Genomic DNA, 23,526 nt, shown 5'->3' on the forward strand with positions numbered 1-23,526 from the left:
AATAGTAACAATTAAGAAAGTTAACAAGACAAAGTGTTCAGTTCCCTTTCCTGTGACATTCCCAAAAGTTTTCAAAGCACTTATAGACTCTGAACTAAGAATTCTAGGTCTGCAAACTGCTAACACTTCCCCAGGTGCAACAGGCTTGATTCCTTTAGAGTGAGGAAAGCTAAAGCCAATCAATTCTCTGTGGGACTGGAATGAATGGGTTCCCTGGGCCAAACCACAAGAATGGAGATGAAAAGGAAGCAAAAGGTGATGCTACTTTATACTGACAAAATTTGACAGGCCCGAGTGAGGGTCTGAAGTTATCACCAGAGAGGAAAGCAGGTAGTAAAGTAAGGAAAGAACCACCAAATGAAGAGATGAAAAGATGCCAAGAATGGCAGCTGAGCAGGGTCCATGAGTAGAAGAGAGTTCTCATTTGGTAATAATAACAGTATGTAACACTCACTGGGGTGGGAGGCATTTATTCCTTACAGAACTCTGCAAATTAGGCTCTGTTATGAACTCTAATTTAGAGGTGAGAACATAGCTGCACAGAGAAGTGAAATACCTCATCCAACATTTAACAGGGTCATCACTCCCTGAGTAATGAAGAAGTCAGTTTGGTTGAAAAGGTATCAAAACGGGCAATATTAAGGCTTAAGCACAATATGTGGCTTTGCAGGAACTCAAGCCCATGATAGGTTCTTGTTTTTTCCTTAACAAAGAGAAATTCTGGCTGGCTTCCTCCTTGTGTACCGGTTCTTTGTGCATTAGAAAGCAAACTGGACTTTACACACTAAGGGATGATTACTGGGCACCTGTGATGTAGCAAGGATTGCGTCAGTGGTTCTCAGTTGGAGTTTAGTGTGATCAGCATTCACAATGCAGGCTCCCTGATTTTGCAAGGGATAGGAGGTTACAGCCAAAGTTGGTCCTAACAAGAGATTATGAGTTTTATATATTTTTGTAAAGAACATGTAAACTAAGGGCAGAGCCATCTGGACAGAAAAAGAAAATTAAAATAAATAATAAATTTAATGAATACATTATATTAAATTAAGGAAGCCAAGGAAATCAAAAAGAATTAAGAGAGATGCTCTGTGATGTCAACTGCCTCAAGCCACAGAAAAGGAGGACGAAGTCTAGGCCATACCACCCTGAACGCACCTGATCTTGTCTGATTTCAGAGGCTAAGCAGGGCTGGGCCTGGTTAGTACTTAGATCGGAGAAAAGGAGGACTAAGAAAAATATCCACTTTGCTTTCAATGATAAGGTTTTCATCCACCATAAACAGCTCTCCCTGACTCAATGGCCCTATTGATTCATGCTAATTAAAACTGAGCTCAAATTTGCAAAACCGGCCAAGACTTTCAAGATAATGGTCACTCTTCACTAAGAAAAAAATTTTAAACAAGTTTCAGGTATGAGCAGACCCTACTATTAATCATTATTCTTCCCTCTGGGCAAAAACAGAAAAGTGGGCCCTGATGGCAACTAACTAGCCTGCTTGCCTTGACAGAAGAATGCCACCAAAAGGGCTATAACCTACCCCCCAAATATAAGCCAGCCACTCAAATGGGATATATTTCTTTAAAATGATTACCTTAGGTCCACATGTTTAATGTGAGGCATTTTTCGTAAAGCCTGTAGCCTAAGAGTCTCCATACAGTTTCCAGACATACAAAGCTTATCCACAGCAGTCAATTTCTCCAATACCTCCGGAATGTCAGTGAATTCATTGAAAGAAAGACCAAGATAACTAAGCTGATGTATGTTCTCCAACTCAGCAGGAAGAGTCTGGAGAAAGTTTCCATCCAACAAAAATGTCTGTAAGCTATTAAAGAAAACATAAGCATTATAAAGAGAATGTGTAAATTTTACATTTTTGTTATTAACATACGGGTTCCATAAGTAGAGATCATATTACTAGAAAAAGAAGACACACTATCCTTCGCAAAATGCTAAGGGCAGGGCCTGAGGCAATAACACACCAGAGAGAAAAGATGAGAGATAAGCATCTTAATCTTTTATTAAAAATGAGAATTATGACCAATTTTCTCAGCTTGGATAGACATAGATAGGAAAAATGCTAGCTGACTGCAGTGTGAATCAGCCCAAATATCCATCTCTCATTGTCATTAAAAAAATTAAGCTTCTAGGAGATCCCGTCGTGGCTCAGTGGTTAGCGAATCTGACTAGGAACCATGAGGTTGCAGGTTCAATCCATGGCCTTACTCAGTGGGTTAAGAATCCGGCGTTGCCATGAGCTGTGGAGTAGGTTGCAGACGCGGCTCAGATTCTTTCTTGTTGTGGCTCTGGCATAGGCTGGCGGCTACAGCTCCGATTCGACCCCTAGCCTGGAAACCTCCATATGCTGCAGGAGCGGCCCTAGAAATGGCAAAAAGACCAAATAAATAAATAAATAAATAAAAAATAAACTTCTAAGTCTTAGAATTCAATGTAACTCAGAAAATGAGAAAGTAACCCCTCTGCTCATATTTATACACATTCATCTGCAGGGCAGTTCTAAACCAGGACACTGAATTTTTTATAAGATTCTGAAGTATAGGAGCTCATAAAGGAACTCTACACAAGAGCATGATCTCTATAGTTGGGGCCAAGGTTTATAAGACCAACATAAGAACGACCCCAGTGCAGCTCCTGGGGGGCTTCTGAGGGATGCTCTGCAGTGGGGTTCAAAGTACCTACTTGTGCATAACTCCGACGGCTGCTGGCACTGTTTGCAGGGCATTGCAGGACACATTCAGCTCGGCCAGGGTTGGAATATTGCAGACTGCTAATGGGAAGTCCCCTAAATGATTATTGGAAAGGTTAAGACTCTTCAACTTGGTGAACCTATTATAATAAAACAAAACAAAAGGAAAGATAAATGTCATAGAGGCAAAACATTAACGTGATTTTTGTACAGCCTTAGAGACAATCTAGCTCAACTCTAATTCAGCTGAGCAGAAAATGGAGCCCACAGAGGGTAAGGGAGCAGCAGGTCTGGAGTGCACATCTTCAGGCTCTAAGGCCAGTGTTGTACCTAAAATATAAACATTATATTTAAAAACAAACATCACTCTGAAACAAAGTGGAATATTTGAGGAGGTGAGTTTGCCAGAGTGCATGTCTTAGCTTCGCCTTAATCAACACACGTGTGAGTGATACCAGAGAGGAAAGAAAAGAACACAGATGTAGTTCTTTGGAATTTTTGTTATCCCAGGCAAGTTAAGAACTTTTCTGCTTCACTTCTCTCAAGTCAAAACCTGAAATAATAAATACTTGACAGTTTATCACAACCCCAATCTCTCTAAGGTAAACGGTTTTGTGTTCCAAACTGGAGAATCAATGACTACTCCTCCATCTCAGTCCAACACATGATCCTGCTAACCACACACCCTTCCTGGAAAAGCTCTTCTCATCTCACTCTAACCACATTTTCCTCACCTTGCCTCTTCCTAGTTCTCTCCAAACCTTTTCTCCCTGTTTCCCTCTTTTTCCTTCCTCATCTCCTCTTGCCTACCCAAAGGTTAGATATTCCTCCCAGACTTGTTCTTTATCAGTTTATTTTCTCTCTTTACATTGTCTTCCTTGGAAACCGTGTGACTGCTCCATGGACAACTCTCTCGAGCCTATCATCACACACCATCTCCTCTCTTGACCTACCCTACAACATTTCCAGTCCAAAATTGAACTTACCATCTTTATCCCAGACCAGCACTTCCTCCTATTCTATTTTTGCTAATGGCTCTTTCACTTTCTCAGTTGTCCAAGCAATTAAAGCAATTCAAGAAGTCATCTGTAACATCGAGGGCACTTCTCTGTGCATTCTTTTTTTCTTCTTCTGCTTTTTAGGGCCATACCCACGGCATATCGAGGTTCCCAGGCTATGGGTCCAATAGGAGCTATAGCTGCTGGCATACACCACAGCCACAGCAACATCAGATCTGAGCTGCGTCTGCAACCTATACCACAGCTCACAGCAACACTGCATCCTTAACCCACTGAGCGAGGCCAAGGATCGAACCTGTAACCTCATGGTTCCTAGTCAGATTTGTTTCCACTGCGCCAAGATGGGAACTCCCTCTGTGCATTCTTACATTGGGCCCACTGCTAACCTCTACACATTTTCTATTTGAGATGAGAATCAGATTAGTTATTGCATTATGCCATTTTTTTTTAAACTGGCCAAGTCTATATACCAGGCAATATGCACTATACCCAGAATAGCCATACACATCTTAAAAATAAACCCAATTCAATCTAATCAGTATTTTAAAAAACTGCCATGTGACATCTTTGTTGAATTCTATAATACAAAATTGTAAAGCTTTGTTCTAAATAGCCATATACATTTTATCCTAAATAGAAAGCTAACACTGTATCTATTTGACAGTTTGACAGATGCTTTCTTGGATGACAGAATATAGATCTAATAGAATTTTAAATTAAAAAAAAAAAATTTAAGGAGAGTTCCTGTCGTGGCGCAGTGGTTAATGAATCCGACTAAGAACCATGAGGTTGCGGGTTCGGTCCCTGCGCTTCCTCAGTGGGTTAAGGATCCGGCGTTGCCATGAGCTGTGGTGCAGGTCGCAGACGCGGCTCGGATCCCGAGTTGCTGTGGCTCTGGCGTAGGCCGGCGGCTACAGCTCCGATTCAACCCCTAGCCTGGGAACCTCCATATGCCGTGGGAGCGGCCCAAGAAATAGCAAAAAGACAAAAAAAATAATAAATAATTATAAAAAAAAATTAAGAACTACTGTTAAACCTGAATTATCATTTTAAAACTTGTTTTGATATAACACAAGGAACTATATCCAATATTCTGTGATAACTTACATGGGAAAAGAATCTGAAAAAAAATGGGTACATATATACGTATAACTGAATCACGTGATGTACAACAAAAATTATCACAAACTGTAAATCAACTATACTTCAATAAAACTTAAAAAGAGAAAAAGAAAAATTGTTTTATATTTTTATCATTTGATCCATTAGTTCTTCTTAAAACAAAGAATGCTTATCCTTTATTCTGATCATCTATGATCTATCCAACACAAGCTTGAATCATAGGCTATTTGTCCTAGCCTAGGGGTTCTCCAAATATAGTTGGGGGACCCTGGAATAGGTTCTTGAGATCCTTTCAGGAGATTCCCAAGGTGAAATCTATTTTCTTAACAATCTGTCATTTGCCTTTTGTTACTCTTATTTTTTCCAAGTGTTCAGTAGAGATTTCCAGATGCTACATGTCTTTGTGATAGCATACCCGATTAGAAGCAGAAACAGACATGAGAATCCAACTATATTCTATTAAGCTAGGTGTTAAAAGATTTGCTAAAATATAAAACAATGACATTCTTCTCCCTACTTTTTTGTTTTAGAAGATATTTTTTCGCAAAAAAGTGTTGACATGTTAACAAGAATTGGGTTGTTTTTCTAAATGAATTACTATATATTAAAATATTTCTTAGTTTAAATTTCTAATACAGTAAATGTTAATAGTTTAATTCACAGAAATAAAAACTGCTCAGAGTCCTCAATTGTTCTTGTGTGTGTGCTTTTTTAAGGCCACACCCATGGCATATGGAGGAGGTTCCCAGGCGAGGGGTCAAATTGGAGCTACAGCTGCTGGCCTACAACAGCAATGCTGGATCCTTAACCCACTAATCGAGGCCAGAGACGGAACCCACAACCTCATGTCCCAGTCAGATTCGTTTCCCCTGAGCCATGACAGGAACTCCAGAGTCCTCGATTCTTGAGAGTTTAAAGGAGTCCTGAAATAGGGCTGCCAGATAAAATACAGGACAACCAGTTAAATCTGTATTTCAGACAAACAACAAGTAATTTTTTAGTATGTCTCCAATGCCACATGGGACATATTTATGCTAATAGACATATGTATATATATACATATATATATATGTATATATATACGTGCACACATACAAACATATTCTTTGCTTTTCTGAAATTCAAATTTAACCAGATGCTTTTTTTTCTTCTAAATCTGGTAACTCTATCCTGAAATACATAAAAACTGCTGTTCTAGTCCAAACAAAAACAGCACCCTACTTTCTAGATTTGTTTCTTCATTTGGCAGAACTGGCCACTGTTTTAAAATATGCATTCAATTAAACTGAACTTTAAAAAATAAGTTCTTCTAGGAAGCGAAAAACCCTTCGACGCTATCTAACACAAGACAAAAAGAAAGTGGAAGCATGTGGCTTTTGTTAAAGTATCTGTCAAAACAGAGGGAAAAAAGATATATTCATCTATGCAAACAAATTTACTACAACCACACCACTCCTAAGAAGAAAGGAAAGCAGCAGCGAGCTGAATGATTAAAGGGAGTTGACAAGCTTAACTAAATGAAGGAAAAACAAACAAACAAACAAACAAACAAAAAAACCTCTTAATAAGCACAGGCCAAATGCTGTACTCCTTTCCCCTAGAGCTGTACTGTCTGGTACAACATCACTAGACTCAGGTGGCTACTGAGCACCTGAAATGGGGCTAGTCCAAATTGACATGTAATTAATTATAATCAATTGACTATAAAATATACACTGGATGTCAAAGACTTAGTACAAAAAAGGGTATAAACTTTTTTTAGAACATAATTTCGACTGATATATTCAATTAAATAAGATACATCATTAAAATTAATTTCACCTGCATCTTTTAATGTGGCTATCAGAAAATTTAAGAGTACTCATGTGGCTTGCATTATATTCCCATTACAGAAGCACTCTCTCCATACTAAAAGCAAGCAGGATCCTGGAATTCCCTGCCCAAGTGACATCAGATCTGATTTCAGTGCTTGTGTGGGCCTCTTCCCTGCGCCCACCCTCCCATAACTTATGCACTCACAGGCCCCAGGAGTGAGCAGAGCTGGGACACACAGGCTGTGTGCTCACAGTCCTGCAGGAAGAGGCACAGATAAAGCTGGAGATGGGAAAAGAAGAGATTCGTGCCACTGAGCCAGCTTTCTCTGTGCTGCCATATCCAGTGCGAATCCAAGGGGTCTGAGGATTCTCAATTTGAATCTAGAGGTCATTATAAAAATATATTTGTCAAGACAGGAGGAGAGGATGTATTTTATTTAACAGTTCATTAGCTTAAATATAACTTAAGTATTTAGATAAGTAGCAGAGGGCCTTCATTTATACTTTTTCCCTAGACCACATATTTAAAGGATGATTCTGATTTATAAGTATCTTAAGTTTCTCTCACTCCTTCTCCACCTCCTTTGTACTTAGCCCTGCACAGCCCATCCCCCAAATTCTTCCCAGAAAAGAACACAGTGTTCAGCAGACTTGTTTAGCTTACAAAGCATGGATTGTTTCTGAGAAGTCCAGTTCTTGATCAGAACACATTAAAACTCATCTGCTTTGGAAAATCTAACCCTTAGCCTTCTTAGAGGTTCACTTTTTCTTTATGTATGTGGAAAGGAGTCAAATTACAGGCGTCTGCCAATTAAAACACCCCTTCCTAGAAAAATAAGAGTAAGGTCCACCTAGAATCCACTTCCCTCTGGTCTTAAAATGGGTGAAACAGATACCAGAAGGCAATATTTAAGTTGAGTGATAAGAGATCAAAGTGGGAAGTGGATGACCTTTCCTTCTTTTACCTTCATTCAAAAAGAATGCAGAGGAGAGAGTCAGGTGACAGAAGTCTCTATGTCTCCTACAAAATAAGAGACCTTTTAGCTCTGTCATGCTAACAGGTGAGGCAGAAAAGCTATCCAATGTGCACAGACCCAGATTCTAAAATAAAGCTTGGCTGGCTTTGGGAAAATGCATATTTGGTTAAATTTTTTTTTGTCTTTTGTCTTTTGAGGGCCACACCCGAGGCATATGGAGGTTCTCAGGCTAGGGGTCTAATTGGAGCTACAGCTGCTGGCCTATGCCAGAGCCACAGCAACATCAGATCCAAGCCGTGTCTGCAACCTAAACCACAGCTCATGGCAACGCCAGATCCTTAACCCACTGAGCAAGGCCAGGGATTGAACCGGCAACCTCATGGTTCATAGTCAGATTCATTTCCGTTGCGCTGACAGGAACTCCAGGTGAAATATTTTTAAAAATTTTATTTTTAAAATTAATTTTACAGTTCTTAAACCTTAAGATGAAGTTACATTATATTCACTCAGGCTACAGATATTTCCTCACAGCTATTCAATATAGGTAAGTCAAAGAGAATCAGAGCATCACAAAATTTAAGGTGAATAAAAATTATTTTAATGATGATTGCAATAATTACAGTTGTCAATTCAGCAGTAACAAGAAATTATTCTTTTGAAAATGATTCTTTTTGATGCTTTAGAAACTAAGGACAAGAAACGGTGTGTTTGGGTTTTTTGGTGTTTTTTTTTCCTTCCTTTTTTGTCCATGCCTGCAACATGTGGAAATTCCCAGGCGAGGGACTGAGCCCACACCACAGCAGTGATCAGAGCTGCTGCAGTGACAGTGCCAGATCCTTAACTTGCTGCACCACAAGGGAATTCCAGTGTGGTTTTTTTTTAAAAAAAAAAAAAGCACCTATTATAGGTATGCACACATACTCACTGCCAAGGCTAAAGAAAGTTGCTTAAAGTGGATATATCTTCCTTGTTTCTCAGGGTTAATAAAAGTGAGAATAGAAGGGGCCTTTCTTTTCCCAAGTTCATAGACAAACCAGGCTCATAAAAATTGTTTACTATGACATCCAACTTGAATCTACTGCCTTTCAATATCAGTACTACTTTTCTTTTACTACATTTTATTAGAGAGTTAAATGTAAATAAATATCAATTACTAATAATTCTAAATCAAAGGTCAAAGAACAGCCTCAGGGTAGTGTGTGGAAAGCATTCCTTTTTTACCTTCACTTCTCCCTATAGAGGGTGGCATTAATGGGCCTGGAGGACAATGAATATTTTAAACACTATGTACATTTATCTTCAAACAAATTCAGGCATAGCCTGGCTCTCCCAAACTACTCAACAACCTAAAAAGACTGACTTCACTTTCCAGAGCAAACAAATAAAAGACATAAAACTCATGTTCATTTGTTCTATAACAGAGTTGGGAGAAGGAAAAGAACTCAACATTTATCTAGTCCAACAAAGAGAAATCCTAATTATTTCTTAAAATAAAGTCACACAGCACAGTATTATATTTAGCCAATGGCAGTGGCCATTGTGAGTGTTTAGAACTCATGTCTGACTTAATCCAAAGTTTCAGAGCACACTTCTGTTTTTTTTATATCGGTGTCACAAAAGAGTATGTATCCACTAAATAACATCTGGTAATCTACAGAGACAAAAACCTTTAATTGTGTTAGATTGCAAAGAAACACTGAAGTCCCTTGCAAAACCAGGTATCCTGAGGACCATTTAACAAAGTTCATGACTATTTGCAAAGGGTGGGAGCCTTGAGATGAGAGAAGGTCAGAAGTGGGGACAGTGGTGAAATGGAGTTGATAATGTCACTGCTCTAAGAAAATATTGACATTTCTTCCATTCTACTGTACTTAACAGTATGAAACAAAAAGTATAGGAGTTAAAGATACTCCACATAGACACAAAATGTGCTCAACTCCCCAGGGGTTTGATCTATTAGTATTCATACCTTTTCCTTTCTTTCTCCAACTTCACAGCCATAACTAATTAACAGCAGAGCAGGAATAGCATACACCTTAAAGCTGCTCCTAAGGGAACAGCAAACATTAGTTTTGTCCTTGCACTTGCCTAGCTTCCCTTTTAATCTAGACAGCAGTACACCATGCTAACATACCATGGCCTACACTTAACTTCAAATGGATTTTTTTCCCTCAATCACTACATTTCCAGGCATAATCTTCCAAGCTACTCTTTGAAGTAAATCATTTAACTCAACAAAAAGGAAGAGCTCTTACTCTTTGCTCAAGAACCACATTCATTCATCCAACTTTCCTATCTCTATTATGTGGACATATATAGTTTTTAAAACAGATCCATCAGCTTATTTCATTCTGACCTCTAAAGAAATGACTTGGGGGAGTTCCCGTCATGGCGCAGTGGTTAACGAATCTGACTAGGAACCATGAGGTTGCGGGTTCGATCCCTGCCCTTGCTCAGTGGGTTAAGGATCCAGCATTGCTGTGAGCTGTGGTGTAGGTCGCAGATCCTGCATTGCTGTGGCTCTGGTGTAGGCTGGTGGCTACATCTCCTATTAGACCCCTAGCCTGGGAACCTCCATATGCCGCGGAAGCGGCCCAAGAAATGGCAAAAAGACAAAAAAAAAAAAAAAAAAAGAAAGAAATGACTTGGGAGCAAGTGCTCCTTAAAAAATAAGCCATGTTTTCTAAGGACAAGAAAGAAAAAGTAAATGTTCTAAGATATCATAGTTGAGAAAATAAACACATATACGCCATCAATTCTCATACACATCACTGTTCTGGGCTTGCTTTGTCATGGTCATCGTGTTAATCTTTCCTCCTTTCCCAGCATTTATTATCCACTCAATTTATCCACACTCTAAAATTTATGTATGAGGTTCTTTTTGCATCTGAGTTAAAGGCAAATGCTATATATAGCTTTATACATTTAGGTTAGTAAAACCAAATAAATAGCATAATGACTATCTGGAGACATTAGCTTTAAATCCATCTAAATCTTTAGTAATCCAGGAACTAAAGGCAAAGCACTAGGAAAACCTGACTGTAAAATAAAATGACAGTATCATGGAATTAGTTCTATTTTTAAACATATTCCAAATGTGCTTAAATTGAGTGTCACATCCTACACTCATGAAGAGGAAACCATATTTGTCTTAATAAGTCAAAGAAAAATCAGCATTACTTTTTGGAGTTATTATTATTCCCCAAAGTGGATCAATTAAAAAAAAAAAAAAAGATTTCCATGGTGACCAGATTTCTGTTTCATAGAAATAGTCTGAGTTTAACTTGTTTTTTTCCCTGGGCGAGGGGCATTAATCACTTTGGAAATGAATGAAGGACTTGCTTGAAGGCTAGAGCTGTAAGCCTAGCTCCAGGCTTAGCCCCCTGCTTTCTGCTAATTATTAATTATGAAAAGCAGGCTCCCTCATGGTCTGGAGAGGCTGCACTTAACACTATATCAGCTTTTAGAGAAAAACTACTTTTATTTGGTTACCAAACTAATATGTATTCATTTTGACAAGTCAAACTCTAAAAGCAGTAAAGAGATTAACAGTTTCTTCTACTTCCTTCCAAATCCCATCCTCCTGAGATAACCAGTGTCCAGAGTTTAGCGTATATTCTTCCAAAGCTTTTCCTTATAAAACACATATGTGCATAAAGAAGAGATAACCTCCTTCCTTTATTTATTTATTTATTTATTTATTTGGTCTTTTTAGGGCTGCACCTGCTACATTTGGAAGTTCCCAGGCTAGGGGCTGAATTGGAGCTACAGTTGCTGATGCAGGCCACAGCCACAGCAACGCCAGATCCGAGCTGCATCTGTGACCTACACCACAGTTCACGGCAATGTCAGATCCCTGACACACTGAGTGAGGCCAGGGATCGAACAGGCGTCCTCATGGATACCAGTTGGGTTCATTACTGCTAAGCCACAATAGGAACTCCTCCTTCCCTAGTTTTTGAGTGGGGTTACACCACTCACTTCTACAACTTCTTTTCTCATTAATACAAAGAAATCATCTGAGTCAGTACATTAAAATCTAACTCTTTTGACAGCTGCCTAATACACAGAGTACAAATGTGCCACCATTTATTCCGTCTCGCTAGTGACTGACATTGAGTACTTCCAGTTTTTTGCTATTAGAAATGATTCAGGAGTTCCCATCATGGTACAGCAGAAACGAATCCGACTAGGAACAATGGGGTTGCAAGTTCGATCCCGATCCTTGCTCAGTGGGTTAAGGATCTGGCGATGCCATGACCTGTGGTTTAGGTTGCAGACACAGCTTGAATACCGAGTTGCCGTGGCTGCAGTGTAGGCCGGCAGTGACAGCTCCGACTGGACCCCTAGCCTGGGAACCTTCATATGCTGCAGGTGCGGCCCTAAGAAGACAAAAAAAAAAAAGACCAAAAAGAAATGATTCAGCCTATCTGCACATCAGTGATTTTACTTTACTGTATTTATGGGTGCCCACTGCCATCCATAATTCTGAAACCTGACAAACTCTAAAAATTCAGATTTTTGATTCATTTGGTGGCAAAATAATCTAAATTGATGTGATTATTCATCTGTTCTCTTTATAAATAAGAATGTGTTTGCTTATGGAGAGCTGTCCCAAACCTTAAGGGAGATGATAAGTAATACACAGCATATGCACTGTATTACATTTAATAACCTGAAAATTTTTGAAATCTGAAACACAAATGGCTTCAAGAGTTTTGGATAAGGGACTATGAACCTATATTTCTAAAGGTATAACTGATGAGTCTAAGAGTAAGTACAATTTAAATTTTTTTTAATTAAAAAATTTTAAAGGTTACTTTCCATTTACAGTTATTACAAAATATTGGCTATCATCCTCATGTTGTACAATACATCCTTGAGCCTATCTTATACCCAACAGTATGTATCTCCTGATCTTCTACCCACATATGTAAATTTTAATACACAACATGGCCAAATTACCAAAAAGTTATGGAGATTTCATATTCCCAATCAGTCATGCAGGAGAGTTTCTTTCCATGCTACCTTCACTAGTATTTAATGTTAGCATCCTTTCCATTGTTAATATAATGGATGAAAAGTTGTATCACGACATTTCAGATGATATTTCTCAATGAAGTTCATCTTTTTTTAAAAAAAAATTATTTACTCATTAATTAATTCATTTCTTCATTCATTCATTCACTCATTCAATTTTGGCCACAGTGTACAGTGGCTTGATGTGGGATCTCAGTTTCCAGAGCAGGGACTGAATCGAGGCCACAGCAGTGAAGGCACCAAGTCCTAACCACTGGACCACTGGGGAACTCCCAAGTTCATCTTCTTGGAAATACACATTCATATTCTTTGCCCCTTTTTCTACTAGGTTGTTGGTTTTTTACTTGTAACTTTGTAGGAGCTCCCTAAATACTATGTGTCACCTGGTATCATATATTGCATGTGTGTCACACAACACTCCAGCCTACAGTTTCGTTTTTCCTACTCTGTAACTGCTGATTTTAGCCACACACTAATTTTATTTTTTATTTGCTCAAATTTGGCAATTTTTTTCCTTCATGGAGTCAATGTTTTTCATCTTGCTTAAGAAGGTCCTCTTACTCTTACCCCAAAGTGGCACAAATGTTCTCCTATACTTCTGATAAGGATAGAGTAGGCACAGATGGTTATACAAGTCCCAGCAGGAGATCACAGACAAAGAGGGAAACCTGGGACATGTTGGGAAACCACTGTTACGTTGAAGAAAGCCATCAGAACAAGGCAAGCTTGCTTAACAAGTGGAGGTGGAGAATTACCTCAGGACATTGGGTGGGGATGGGATGAGGCCTGCATTCAGATCAAGAGTTTGAAGGGGACCCTTACCAGATATAAGGGAGGTGGTACTACTACTCCTAGAAAGGAAGAGGCGGGCCTCTCAAACACCTCCCCTCCCCCCATGATAAAACTGTGGTCCAACTGTGGTCCACCAGAGCACTGGGCAGAGCTTCTTTGCCTGTCTGTTTGCATCTCTCACAAGCGTCCCTTGCCTATCACTTTGTCTCTCACTGAATTCCTTCTGCATGGAGGCATAAAGAATCTGAACCTCAGTGAGCCCAGATGCAGAGTGAATAATTCTAATTTAAAACCGTGGGTTCAAGTCCCAATCTGGCTTTTGGCTGGGTTCTAGTCCCAGCATGTGGGTTTAGGTCCCAATTTGTGTTCTGGCTAGGTTCAGGGCATTAGTGCTGTCAGTTTCACTTCTAATGTTCACATATTTTATTTTTTACATTTAGATCTTTATTTCATCTGACATTTTATGTTAATAGAGAACTATGTATTTTTGGTAGCTAATTATGCTAATGCCATTTATTAAATAAACTATTTCTTTTCAATTTCCGTTCAATTTAAATAAATTTCATACACTAAGGGAAAAGAACAAAAAGAGAAAGTTTAGTTCCATTCCAACAAAAAAGACAAAGAGAAAGGTTTGGATAAAAACCAGTTGCATTTAGTTTTTATTTCCCTCTTCTTTTTTTCCAAGAGAATTCATAAAATCAAGTGCCTGTATTTTCATTCTTCCTAAGAGCTTACCTTCTGGTTTGGAGCAAAAGGCTTTAACAGAATTATTAGTTTGGAGTCCCTGTTGTGGCTCAGCATAACAAACCTGACTACTACCATAACTAGTTCAATCCCTTGCCCCTGCTCAATGGGTTAGCGATCTGACATTGCCTTGAGCTGTGGTGTAGGTTGCAGTTTAGTCTTGGATCTGGCGTTGCTGTGGCTGTGGCTGGCAGCTGCAGCTCTGATTCAACTCCCAACCTGGGAACTTCCATATGCTGTGGGTGCGGCCCTAAAAAGACAAAAAAAAAAAAAAAGAATTACTAGTTTGATGGAGTCATTTTCTCTTTTCTCTTTAGAAGGACAAATCTTGGGAAGGGTATTAAAATATTTTTTAAAATGTGTACTAAATGCACTTTCTCTCAAAGTTAAGTCAATGAATGAAAGAGACATCAATCAGCAACTTTCCAGGATTGTCTTCCATACACTCCTCAAATTATAATCCTTTTAGAATGGAACTCTACTGGCTTGCAAACTTAGCTCTACATCATGTTTTAATATTTTTGCCCCAGTCCAGGGATGACATAGAGCAATATATACATGCTGTAATAGTTACTTAAGAAAGCAAAACAAATTGCAAAAGATTTAAGAAGCTTTCTCCTGGATAGAGAAGAAAAGAAAGAATACCTTTTGCCCCATGTACTCTTGGACTTGTCTGTGGTTGTGGTGGCATGAGAAATATTTGAATCTTTGGGCCTGCTTCATAATTGTTAGAAACACCTACCCTTCAGAAAGCATGACTCAACTCCTTTCAGCTCTCACACTGCCCTCCACACCCCCAAACGCTAGTGCCCTGGAATTGAACTCTTGTTTCTTGGTGCAGCACTTTTTTCCTGTTGTCCCTTTACAACTTCTGAAATGAATCCATGTGAACATACGCATACCATTCTGTTGCAAGGCCTGAGCAGCCCACTGGCCTTGTTCCCAGTCAGCACCTGCCAGGGTCTTCTAGGAGGTTCAGCGCACCCAAATGCTAACGTAGCACACAACCAGCTTCTCAATACTTGAGCCAAGATAAATAGAAACCACCCCATCTTAGTCCTAATCACCATAAATGACTCTGAGTATAAGCAAAACAAGCATATCACCTTCTCACATGACTAGGAAAAAAAAATAAACACATGCATATTTTACTTGGACAAAATTTAAAATTTATGGCCACGGAAGGATTTGAGCCAAATTTTCTTAAGATGTGCTGCAAATGTTAAAAAGCGGAATAGGTATATCAAAGCTACAACTTACAGACATAATTTCTGAGAAATAATCAAGAAATAGAGGGAGTTCCCGTCGTGGCGCAGTGGTTAACGAATCCAACTAGGAACCATGAGGTTGCGGGTTCGATCCCTGCCCTTGCTCAGTGGGTTGTGGATCCAGCGTTGCCATGAGCTGTGGTGTAGGTCGCAGACGTGGCTCGGATTCCGCGTTGCTGTGGCCCTGGTGTAGGCCAGCAGCTACAGCTCAGATTCGACCCCTAGCCTGGGAACCTCCATATGCCGCGGGAGCGGCCCTAGAAATGGCAAAAAGACAAAAAAAAAAAAAAGAAAGAAACAGAGAACACTCAGTGTTGGCAATAATTACAATAGACATGTTGCTGTAAGGGCAAATTAAAGCATTCCCTAAAGAGAGAAACTTCAATTGTAATCCTCCCTTTTAAAATGATTCAAATAGGAGGCATTTATTGGTTAATTTGTGCCAGACCTTAAACTAAGTTAAGCCTATGGATCCAACAGCCAACAGGAAGGGATGGGGGAAGTGCAGGGGCGGGCTCCCATGAATCAAGTACCTACATTACATAGAAAACCACTTCAAATCATAAGATGGCAATCATGTGGAAATAGCAGTCACTAGACCAACACTAACTCTGCACTAACTAATTTCATGAAAACAATGAATCACAAGTGGCAGAAATCTGTCATTTTCTGATTCCTTTATAAACTGGCAACATAATAACCAAAAAGACAAAAAAGAAGTATGTTATATTAGTTAAACATCTCTCTTATGAAATAGCTTCACAATTTATCCATGACTACATTTTTTCATTTTCTCGCCAACAGATCTGCCCCCAGTTAGCCAATTTAACTGTGACATTATTTAAGAGATGTTTAATATTAATCACCACACTAGTGGAACAAATAACAAAATGTAAAAAGAACATTTCTGTAACAGGCAGAAAATAGATCACTATGTCTACTTTTCAAAGCAGAGAAGACACACAGTATGCATGGATAAAATCCCAGTTGAGTAACGCAAGGATATATAAAAAAGAAAACCAGGTAACATCTCTATCAAGGATACTGGATACTAAAGAAGAAGGTGAGCACAGGCTAAACTCAGAGAGAATAATTTTATCATGAAAAGGTTCTGAGACAGGAAAAGCTTAAGCTCATATCACAAATAGACCAGGCACATCTGGCAGTTAAATAGGAAAAAATCTAATACCCAAAATTTACTAGGTATAATAAAACTTGGATCCTATGACTGACACTCACTAAACATTTTCTGAGTTCTTACTAGGCACAAAAGTGTATGAAACATACAAATGTGAATTAGGCCTCCTTTTCACCCACCAGGAAAAAGCTGCTATGATATAAAGCAGAAGATAAAAATATACTGAAAAAATACATCATGAGTGCTAACAGAAGAGAAAACTCACTTTTATCTAAAGGGCATGAACAGAGTTCAATAGGCAAATGGGAAAAAAGAACGTTCAAAAAAAAGAGAACAGGCTGGTGTGGCTGTTTCCCAAACTTTAGTAAGCATTATAAAATGTAGATTCCCGGGCCCCATCACCAGAGGTTCTGTTTCAGCAGGTCTGGGATGAAAATCAGGTATCTCTGTTACTAGTAAACATCCCAGATGATTCTGACACAGGCATTTCAGAAATCACATTTTGAGAAACAGTTACTTGGAGGGCAAAAACTCCAGGGTGTTCTTGGAAAACATTAAGCAAACTATATTGTCAAGCAGAAAAAAAACCCCTTTGGTTCTAAAGAAAGCTTCAACATTATTCACAGAGTGCCCCAAATTCCAGGTAAAGACTGCTATTCACCTATGAGAAGTTTCATAGGGGAATGAAATAATCTATCCTAGAACACATGGATTTGTGTATCACATAAATCAGGTAACATCTCCCTTTCCCTCCTTGTGCTTCCTCTAGACACACACATACACTCACACACCCCTCTCTGTGTGGGATGAACCTGAACCTTCCGGCAGAAATTTTAAAACTGGAGGAAAGAGCAACTATTTGAAAAGTCAGACTTTCCCTAAGGTGTCTTGGTAATTATGAGTCCCAAAGACATCACCAGGGAGGGACGGGTGTGCCCTACTTTCGAGAGGCCTCTTTCAAAAGTCCTGCCAGCTCTAGCATCAGCATCCTAACCCACCCAGGGGAAATGACAGCTGGAATTTGACTCCTCCCAGCCAAAGCTCTACCACTGCGGAGAGCATGGTGGGTGATATCAAAACTACAGGAACTCTTAGGAGAAACTGAAACCCTTGTGGGTCTTTAGTTTTCAAGAGTTACATGTGTGTGTTGTCAGAAGGCGATCTAGAGTTAGCTGTTTCTGTCTGACATGAGGTAGAAGAGAGAGGGAGAAAGAGGAACATTATTGGTTTCCATCAGCATCCTCACACTAGCAACCAAAACATTATTTCAGAGGTCATCAGTAATGGTGTTAATCATGTCCCCAAGCCCCAAGTTACGATGAGATTTCCCCATCAGCAACCACAGCACAATCATCTGCTGGCCCTCTCACTCATGCTTACCACTATCCCACAGCTAGGCAGACTGAAAAGTTGGTTACCACTCAGAATAGCAAATCTCTACAAATATTATTTTTAACTTCAAACTTACAGTTAAAACTTAGTACAGCAAAGAGCTCAACTTAAACAGAAGAACAAAATTGGCTGGGATACAACAGCCTCACTGGATTCAGGCCAAGGCTTCCGAAGATACCGCCCCTCCACCCCCCCGCCCCCCCCCCCCCCCCCGCCGTTTTATTTAAATGGAGAAAAAAAGTTAAAGAATATCTTGAAGGATCCCGAGAAGCCAAGAGGGCAAACTGAATTTAATACAGTCTGGTCGATAAATAAATCTTTTGTTCTTTCCGAGCTCCCTCTTCTAAATGCGCTGCATGAGAGAAGAAAAAAACAGGCTGTTATTGCCAGAAATGAGGCTGGGAGTGGACGTCAAGGAGAGCACCAAAGGCTACACAGTATCAGTGCCCCAAGCACCAAGTAAAGGCTTTCCTTTGATTAAACGCTCAGGGAAGGAAAATGGGAATTTTGTGAGATGGAAAGCTTCCCAAGAGGACCAAATTCCATCTTAAAGGAAAACAAAGCTGTATAAGAAAGGAACTTGTAGGTAGGGAAGAAGCGTTAACTGGAAGAAGGGCATTCCATACAGTCTATGACATTCTTAGATGTTTGGCAAGCCTCACTTAGCCGTAGTGAAAATTCCTTTCCAAGGTTGTTGCTCCCTGGGCAGTGCTTGCGCTAAGTGTTTTTTCTTGAACACATCAGTTATACCCCTCCTTCCAGAGTGGCTCTTGTTTGCTTGTATAATATTTTTTATATGACAGAGATCTTCAAAGAGGCTGAAACTGTACTACAGTCTATGTCTGTACTACCATCTATGTCTGGCAAATGAGCTGAAAAAATATTTTAGCTTGCCACTCCTGATCCCACTATGTTAATGAATCATCACAATTTCTATTAAAAGTGAGTTTTCAGGAATGCTGATAAAAACGAAAATTAAAATCTTTCTATAAAAACCTGGAAATGTGAACATTTTGTAAGGATAAGTAATTAAAATGAATAACTCTGTAGCTCTGGAATGCCAAGATCCCCAAAAGAAGAGTAGGAAACAAGGTCATTTGTTTTCCATTTCATGGAGACTAAAAATGTAGAAAATTGAGCTAAGACAAGAGTACTTGATAAATACCAAGCACAATTACGAGTTTCTCAATGCTCATTTCTTCCTAACTTTCATTATTACACCTACATACTTGCACACCCAACTGGACTTCACTCCTCTCCAATTTGAAAATTTTTCACCCCTCCCATCTTTCTTGGTCTTTTCAGCTAAAAGAACTTTCACATCTAATCAGATAACTTTCTAAGTGCCATGGACAAAGCTACCAGAAGTACACACACACATACACACACACACTACTGCTATCAGACTTGGCTTCTGAGTTGTTTTTGACATAGCTCTGTGTAAACACTGTACTGGATAGCATTATAAAAGACCTCAGTGAATTATTATCCCTCACAAACTCTAGGTCTGTCCATGGAATATTACTACTCATGAAACTTTAATAAGTGATAGATTTAGCTCTTTTAAATGTAAAAAAAAGTATATTTAAAATGTCTGGGAGTTCCCGTTGTGGGTCATCGGAAATGAATCCGACTAGGAACCATGAGGTTGAGGGTTTGATCCCTAGCCTCGCTCAGTAGGTTAAGTAGATCCTTAACCTGCTGAGTTGCCGTGAGCGTTGCTGTGAGCTATGGTGTAGGTTGCAGATGCGGTTTGGATCCTGCGTTGCTATGGCTGTGGCACAGGCTGGCAGCTGCAGCTCCAATTAGACCCCCTAGCCTGAGAACCTCCATATGCTGCAGGCATAGCCCTAAAAAGCAAAAAAATAAATAAATAAATAAAAACGACCAAACACCAACACAATTTAGTACAAATAAGTTTATACTGCTCTGATACAGTATTTATAACAATAAAATTAAGACATGGGAAGGAAAATTATATTCCTTAAATTTAAGCCAGCAAAAATCTGTCCTTTTCATTGGCTTTACAAAGAAACCCATATTTTATTTTATGTATTTATTTATTTTGCTCTTTCAGGGCTGCACCTGTGGCATACGGAAGTTCCCAGGCTAGGGGTTGAATCAGAGCTATAGCTGCCAGCCTACACCACAGCTAAAGCAATGCTGGATCCAAGGTTGGATCCAAACCGTGTCTGTGACCTGCACTGCAGCTTATGGCTATGCCAGATCCTTAACCCATTGAGTGAGGTCAGGGATTGAACCCACATCCTCAGGGATACTAGTCCAGTTCATTACCACTGAGCCATGCGAGGAACTCTCAAGAAACTTACATTTTATAAAAACAGTTCTCCATTGCAAATAATAACAGTCTCAGGATTTATACCATCTGGGTCATCTAAACAGAGATACAGTTAATATAAGTGAAATGCTATCTATTAATAAAATAAAGGTAAATAATGTAATTATTGGTGGCATACAGAATCAAGAAAGAAGCCACTGAAACTACCAAAAATTACTCTGATTTTGCCTCTCCTCTATTTTTGAAAACTAACTTGAAGAGTTCCAATGCCAATAAAGGAAAAACAAACATTGGAAGTTCCAAGAACAATGTTTTCCCTCTGAAACTGCTGGCCTGTGTGTGTACATCAGCATGCCATCTTTCCAGAATTAGAATGCTGCTGCAAATACCATTTTAAATGTTCTGTGAAAATAGCTCATTTGTTTAAGGTGAGAATTTGCAATAGAAAGAAAAATTAGGGGCATGTGTGATTAAGAGAAAAAGTTTAAAGACTCCCATCTGTTATAAACTCACTGTACTTAAAGTTTCTCCCTAGATATCTGCCCTAACACTATAACTTAAAAATTCATCCCTGTGGGAGTTCCCATTGTGGCTCAGTGGTAACAAACCTGACTAGGATACATGAGGATGCAGGTTCAAGTCCTGGCCTCACTCAGTGGGTAAAGGATCCAGCATTGCCATGAACTGTGTGGTGTGGTCACAGACAAGGCTTGGATCCAGCATTGCTGTGGCTGTGGTATAGACCAGCAGATACAGCTCTGATTCCACCCCTAGCCTGGGAACTTCCCATATGCCGTGGGTACAACCCTAAAAAGAAAAAAAAACAAAAACAAAAAACTCATCCCTTGGGACTTCGGTAAAAACAAAAATAAATAACCCTTTGGTACCTCTCTAACATATTCCCTGTGAAATATACACTAGAGAGTAGCACAAATTCCTTACACATACAACTAAAAATAAGAATTTAAATGTATGGCATACATGGTGTTCCTGTCATGGCTCAGCAGTTAATAAGGATGCAGGTTCGATCCCTGGCCTTGCTCAGTGGGTTAAGGATCTGGTGATGCTGTAAGCTATGGTGTAGGTAGCAGATGCAGCTCAGATCCCATGTTGCCATGGCTTTGGTGTAGGCCAGCGGCTACAGCTCCAACTGGACTCCTAGCCTGGGAACCTCCATAAGCCTCAGGTGAGGCCCTAAAAAAAAAAAAAAAAAAAGGCAAATAAATATATAGCATATCTTTAAAATATCATACTAGCTGTATGACCCTAAATAAGCTAATTAGTAGAAATGAGTTTTAAAATATATATAATTTCAATTCCTAGCATTGAAGTATGTGTGCATATACTCAACAAACTTACTGCTTTGAAGACTCAGCAATAAAATCTTTCTTGGATAATGGGGGTGGGGAACAAAAATCTCATAGTAGAATGCGGTGAAAAAGATACTGGTTTAAAGCCTAGCTTTTTCCAAAGGGCAACAAAACATCATCTTGACTAGTGCTCAGACCCTATGCACCAACTACCCCGGGCCAATCTCCCTCATGCTTAAAGCAACAGAAACATAACAAACTGTTTGCAGCAGTGCAAAACTGAAAAGGCTTGACCTTAAACAAATCAAAGTCATGGCTTTATACCACCCACTATACAATACAATCTGATAATACAGAACTTGATATTGTTCTGTACTGTTTTGCTTTTTTTTAAAAAAAAAAAAAAGTACATATACAACTTACTTATATTACGCACAGCAACAGGAAAAACTAATTTATGTTAGTGTTAGAAGTGGGGACGGTGGTTATCTGTAGGGTACCAAGAGAGGGGCACAGGGGGCTTCTGGGTGCTGGTAATTTTCTACTTCTCAGCACAAGCACTGGTTCCATGATGGGTTCAGTGTGTGGAAACCCACCAAACTGTATACTTATACTTGTGCCTTTTCTATGTTCTTGCTAAATTTCCACAAAAAGACTTTCAAAAGATTATATCAGGAAGAGTTAGAACCCAGATCCTCGCCTCAGTTCCAGCAGGAGATAGTTTATTCCCTGGAAGAAACTGAACCCAAGAGTCCACAGCTCAAAGACATCAGGCATAGAAGAAAACACCGTTCTGAAAATAGGGGATCAAATAAAAGTTCATACACTAAACCTTGAGATTCTAGCTGAGATCTTCCCTACTCTGCTCCCTGAATTGTGGCATGTACCATGCAGGCAAAAAACCAAAGGATTCTGCTCAGGTCCAACTTACATGCCCTAGGGAAAAGATCCACAGATACCATCTTTGGAATTTCCCCAAGGACACCATGAGGCTCACCCACAACAGCCCTGGATGGGGAGAAGCCCTGCCCACAGACCACAGTACCCAATTCACTTCTAGGTGGCTCACTAATAAGCAGGGCAATGTCCTAAATATCCTTCCATCTCGGTAATTATTTATTTAGTCCATTAATGCTGACTCTTGGGAATATCATATTCTATGTAATTAGAAGCATTTTGATTTTCTTTCAAAAGAAAAGAAATTAGGCTTTAAACTTTGGATTATTATGAAATACACAAAAAATACAGAAAAGAGTAATCATCCAAGTATCCACTATTCAGCTTTTTCAAATATTAACACCTTGTCTATTTGCCTCTAGTCTTTTTTTTAAAAAATAAATATTATGGATATAATTGAAATTCTCCTCAAACCATTCCTTAATCCCATGCCCCTGCCTCCCAAAAAGTAACTGCTAACCTGATTTTGGCACAATAACACCTCCCTCTACCTCATCTCTAAATGAGAGTATTACTTTGGATAAGTTCTAATACCCCCTTCTGTTCTAAGATGACAGGGTTTAACAGTATGATATAAAGTTGTTGATGTTCTGTGATGGAAGTGTGGTAGCTTACAATGCTGTGAAATTCACAAAAATATTTCAAGGAATCATTTCAAACCCAAAACAGACCGAATCATGATATAACATTTTAGCAAAAAATCATAGTAATTATGTAACGCTACTTACAGGAATTACAGTAGTGTCAGTAAAAAACAGTATTATCAATACCTAAGGCATATAAAAACCTAAGTTCAAGAAGTTCCCTTTTGCTGCACTCATCAGCCCCAGAGAATACAGAAGTGCTCGAAGACAATGCCCTCACTGGAGTCCTTACAGCCTAATTCAGTGCAGCACCAGGCTGTCCCCATTGTCAGAGTATTCTTCTCTGCAAGTCAATCACAGCCA

The 23,526-nt window shown here is 39.3% G+C and overlaps 1 protein-coding gene across 1 annotated transcript in view; it reads right to left on the reverse strand.

The window, feature by feature from the left end:
* Nucleotides 1-23,526, reverse strand: part of PHLPP1 (PH domain and leucine rich repeat protein phosphatase 1) — a 217,573-nt gene that overhangs the window by 63,401 nt on the left and 130,646 nt on the right. Inside the window, exons 5-6 of the mRNA XM_047767008.1 lie at nucleotides 2,698-2,844; nucleotides 1,592-1,822 (exon numbers count right to left, since the gene is read on the reverse strand). Of these exons, the coding sequence (XP_047622964.1) occupies nucleotides 1,592-1,822; nucleotides 2,698-2,844 (378 nt within the window). The remainder of the gene's footprint in view (nucleotides 1-1,591; nucleotides 1,823-2,697; nucleotides 2,845-23,526) is intronic.

The sequence above is a fragment of the Phacochoerus africanus genome, chromosome 2, assembly GCF_016906955.1.
Source record: "Phacochoerus africanus isolate WHEZ1 chromosome 2, ROS_Pafr_v1, whole genome shotgun sequence".
NCBI lineage: Eukaryota > Metazoa > Chordata > Mammalia > Artiodactyla > Suidae > Phacochoerus > Phacochoerus africanus.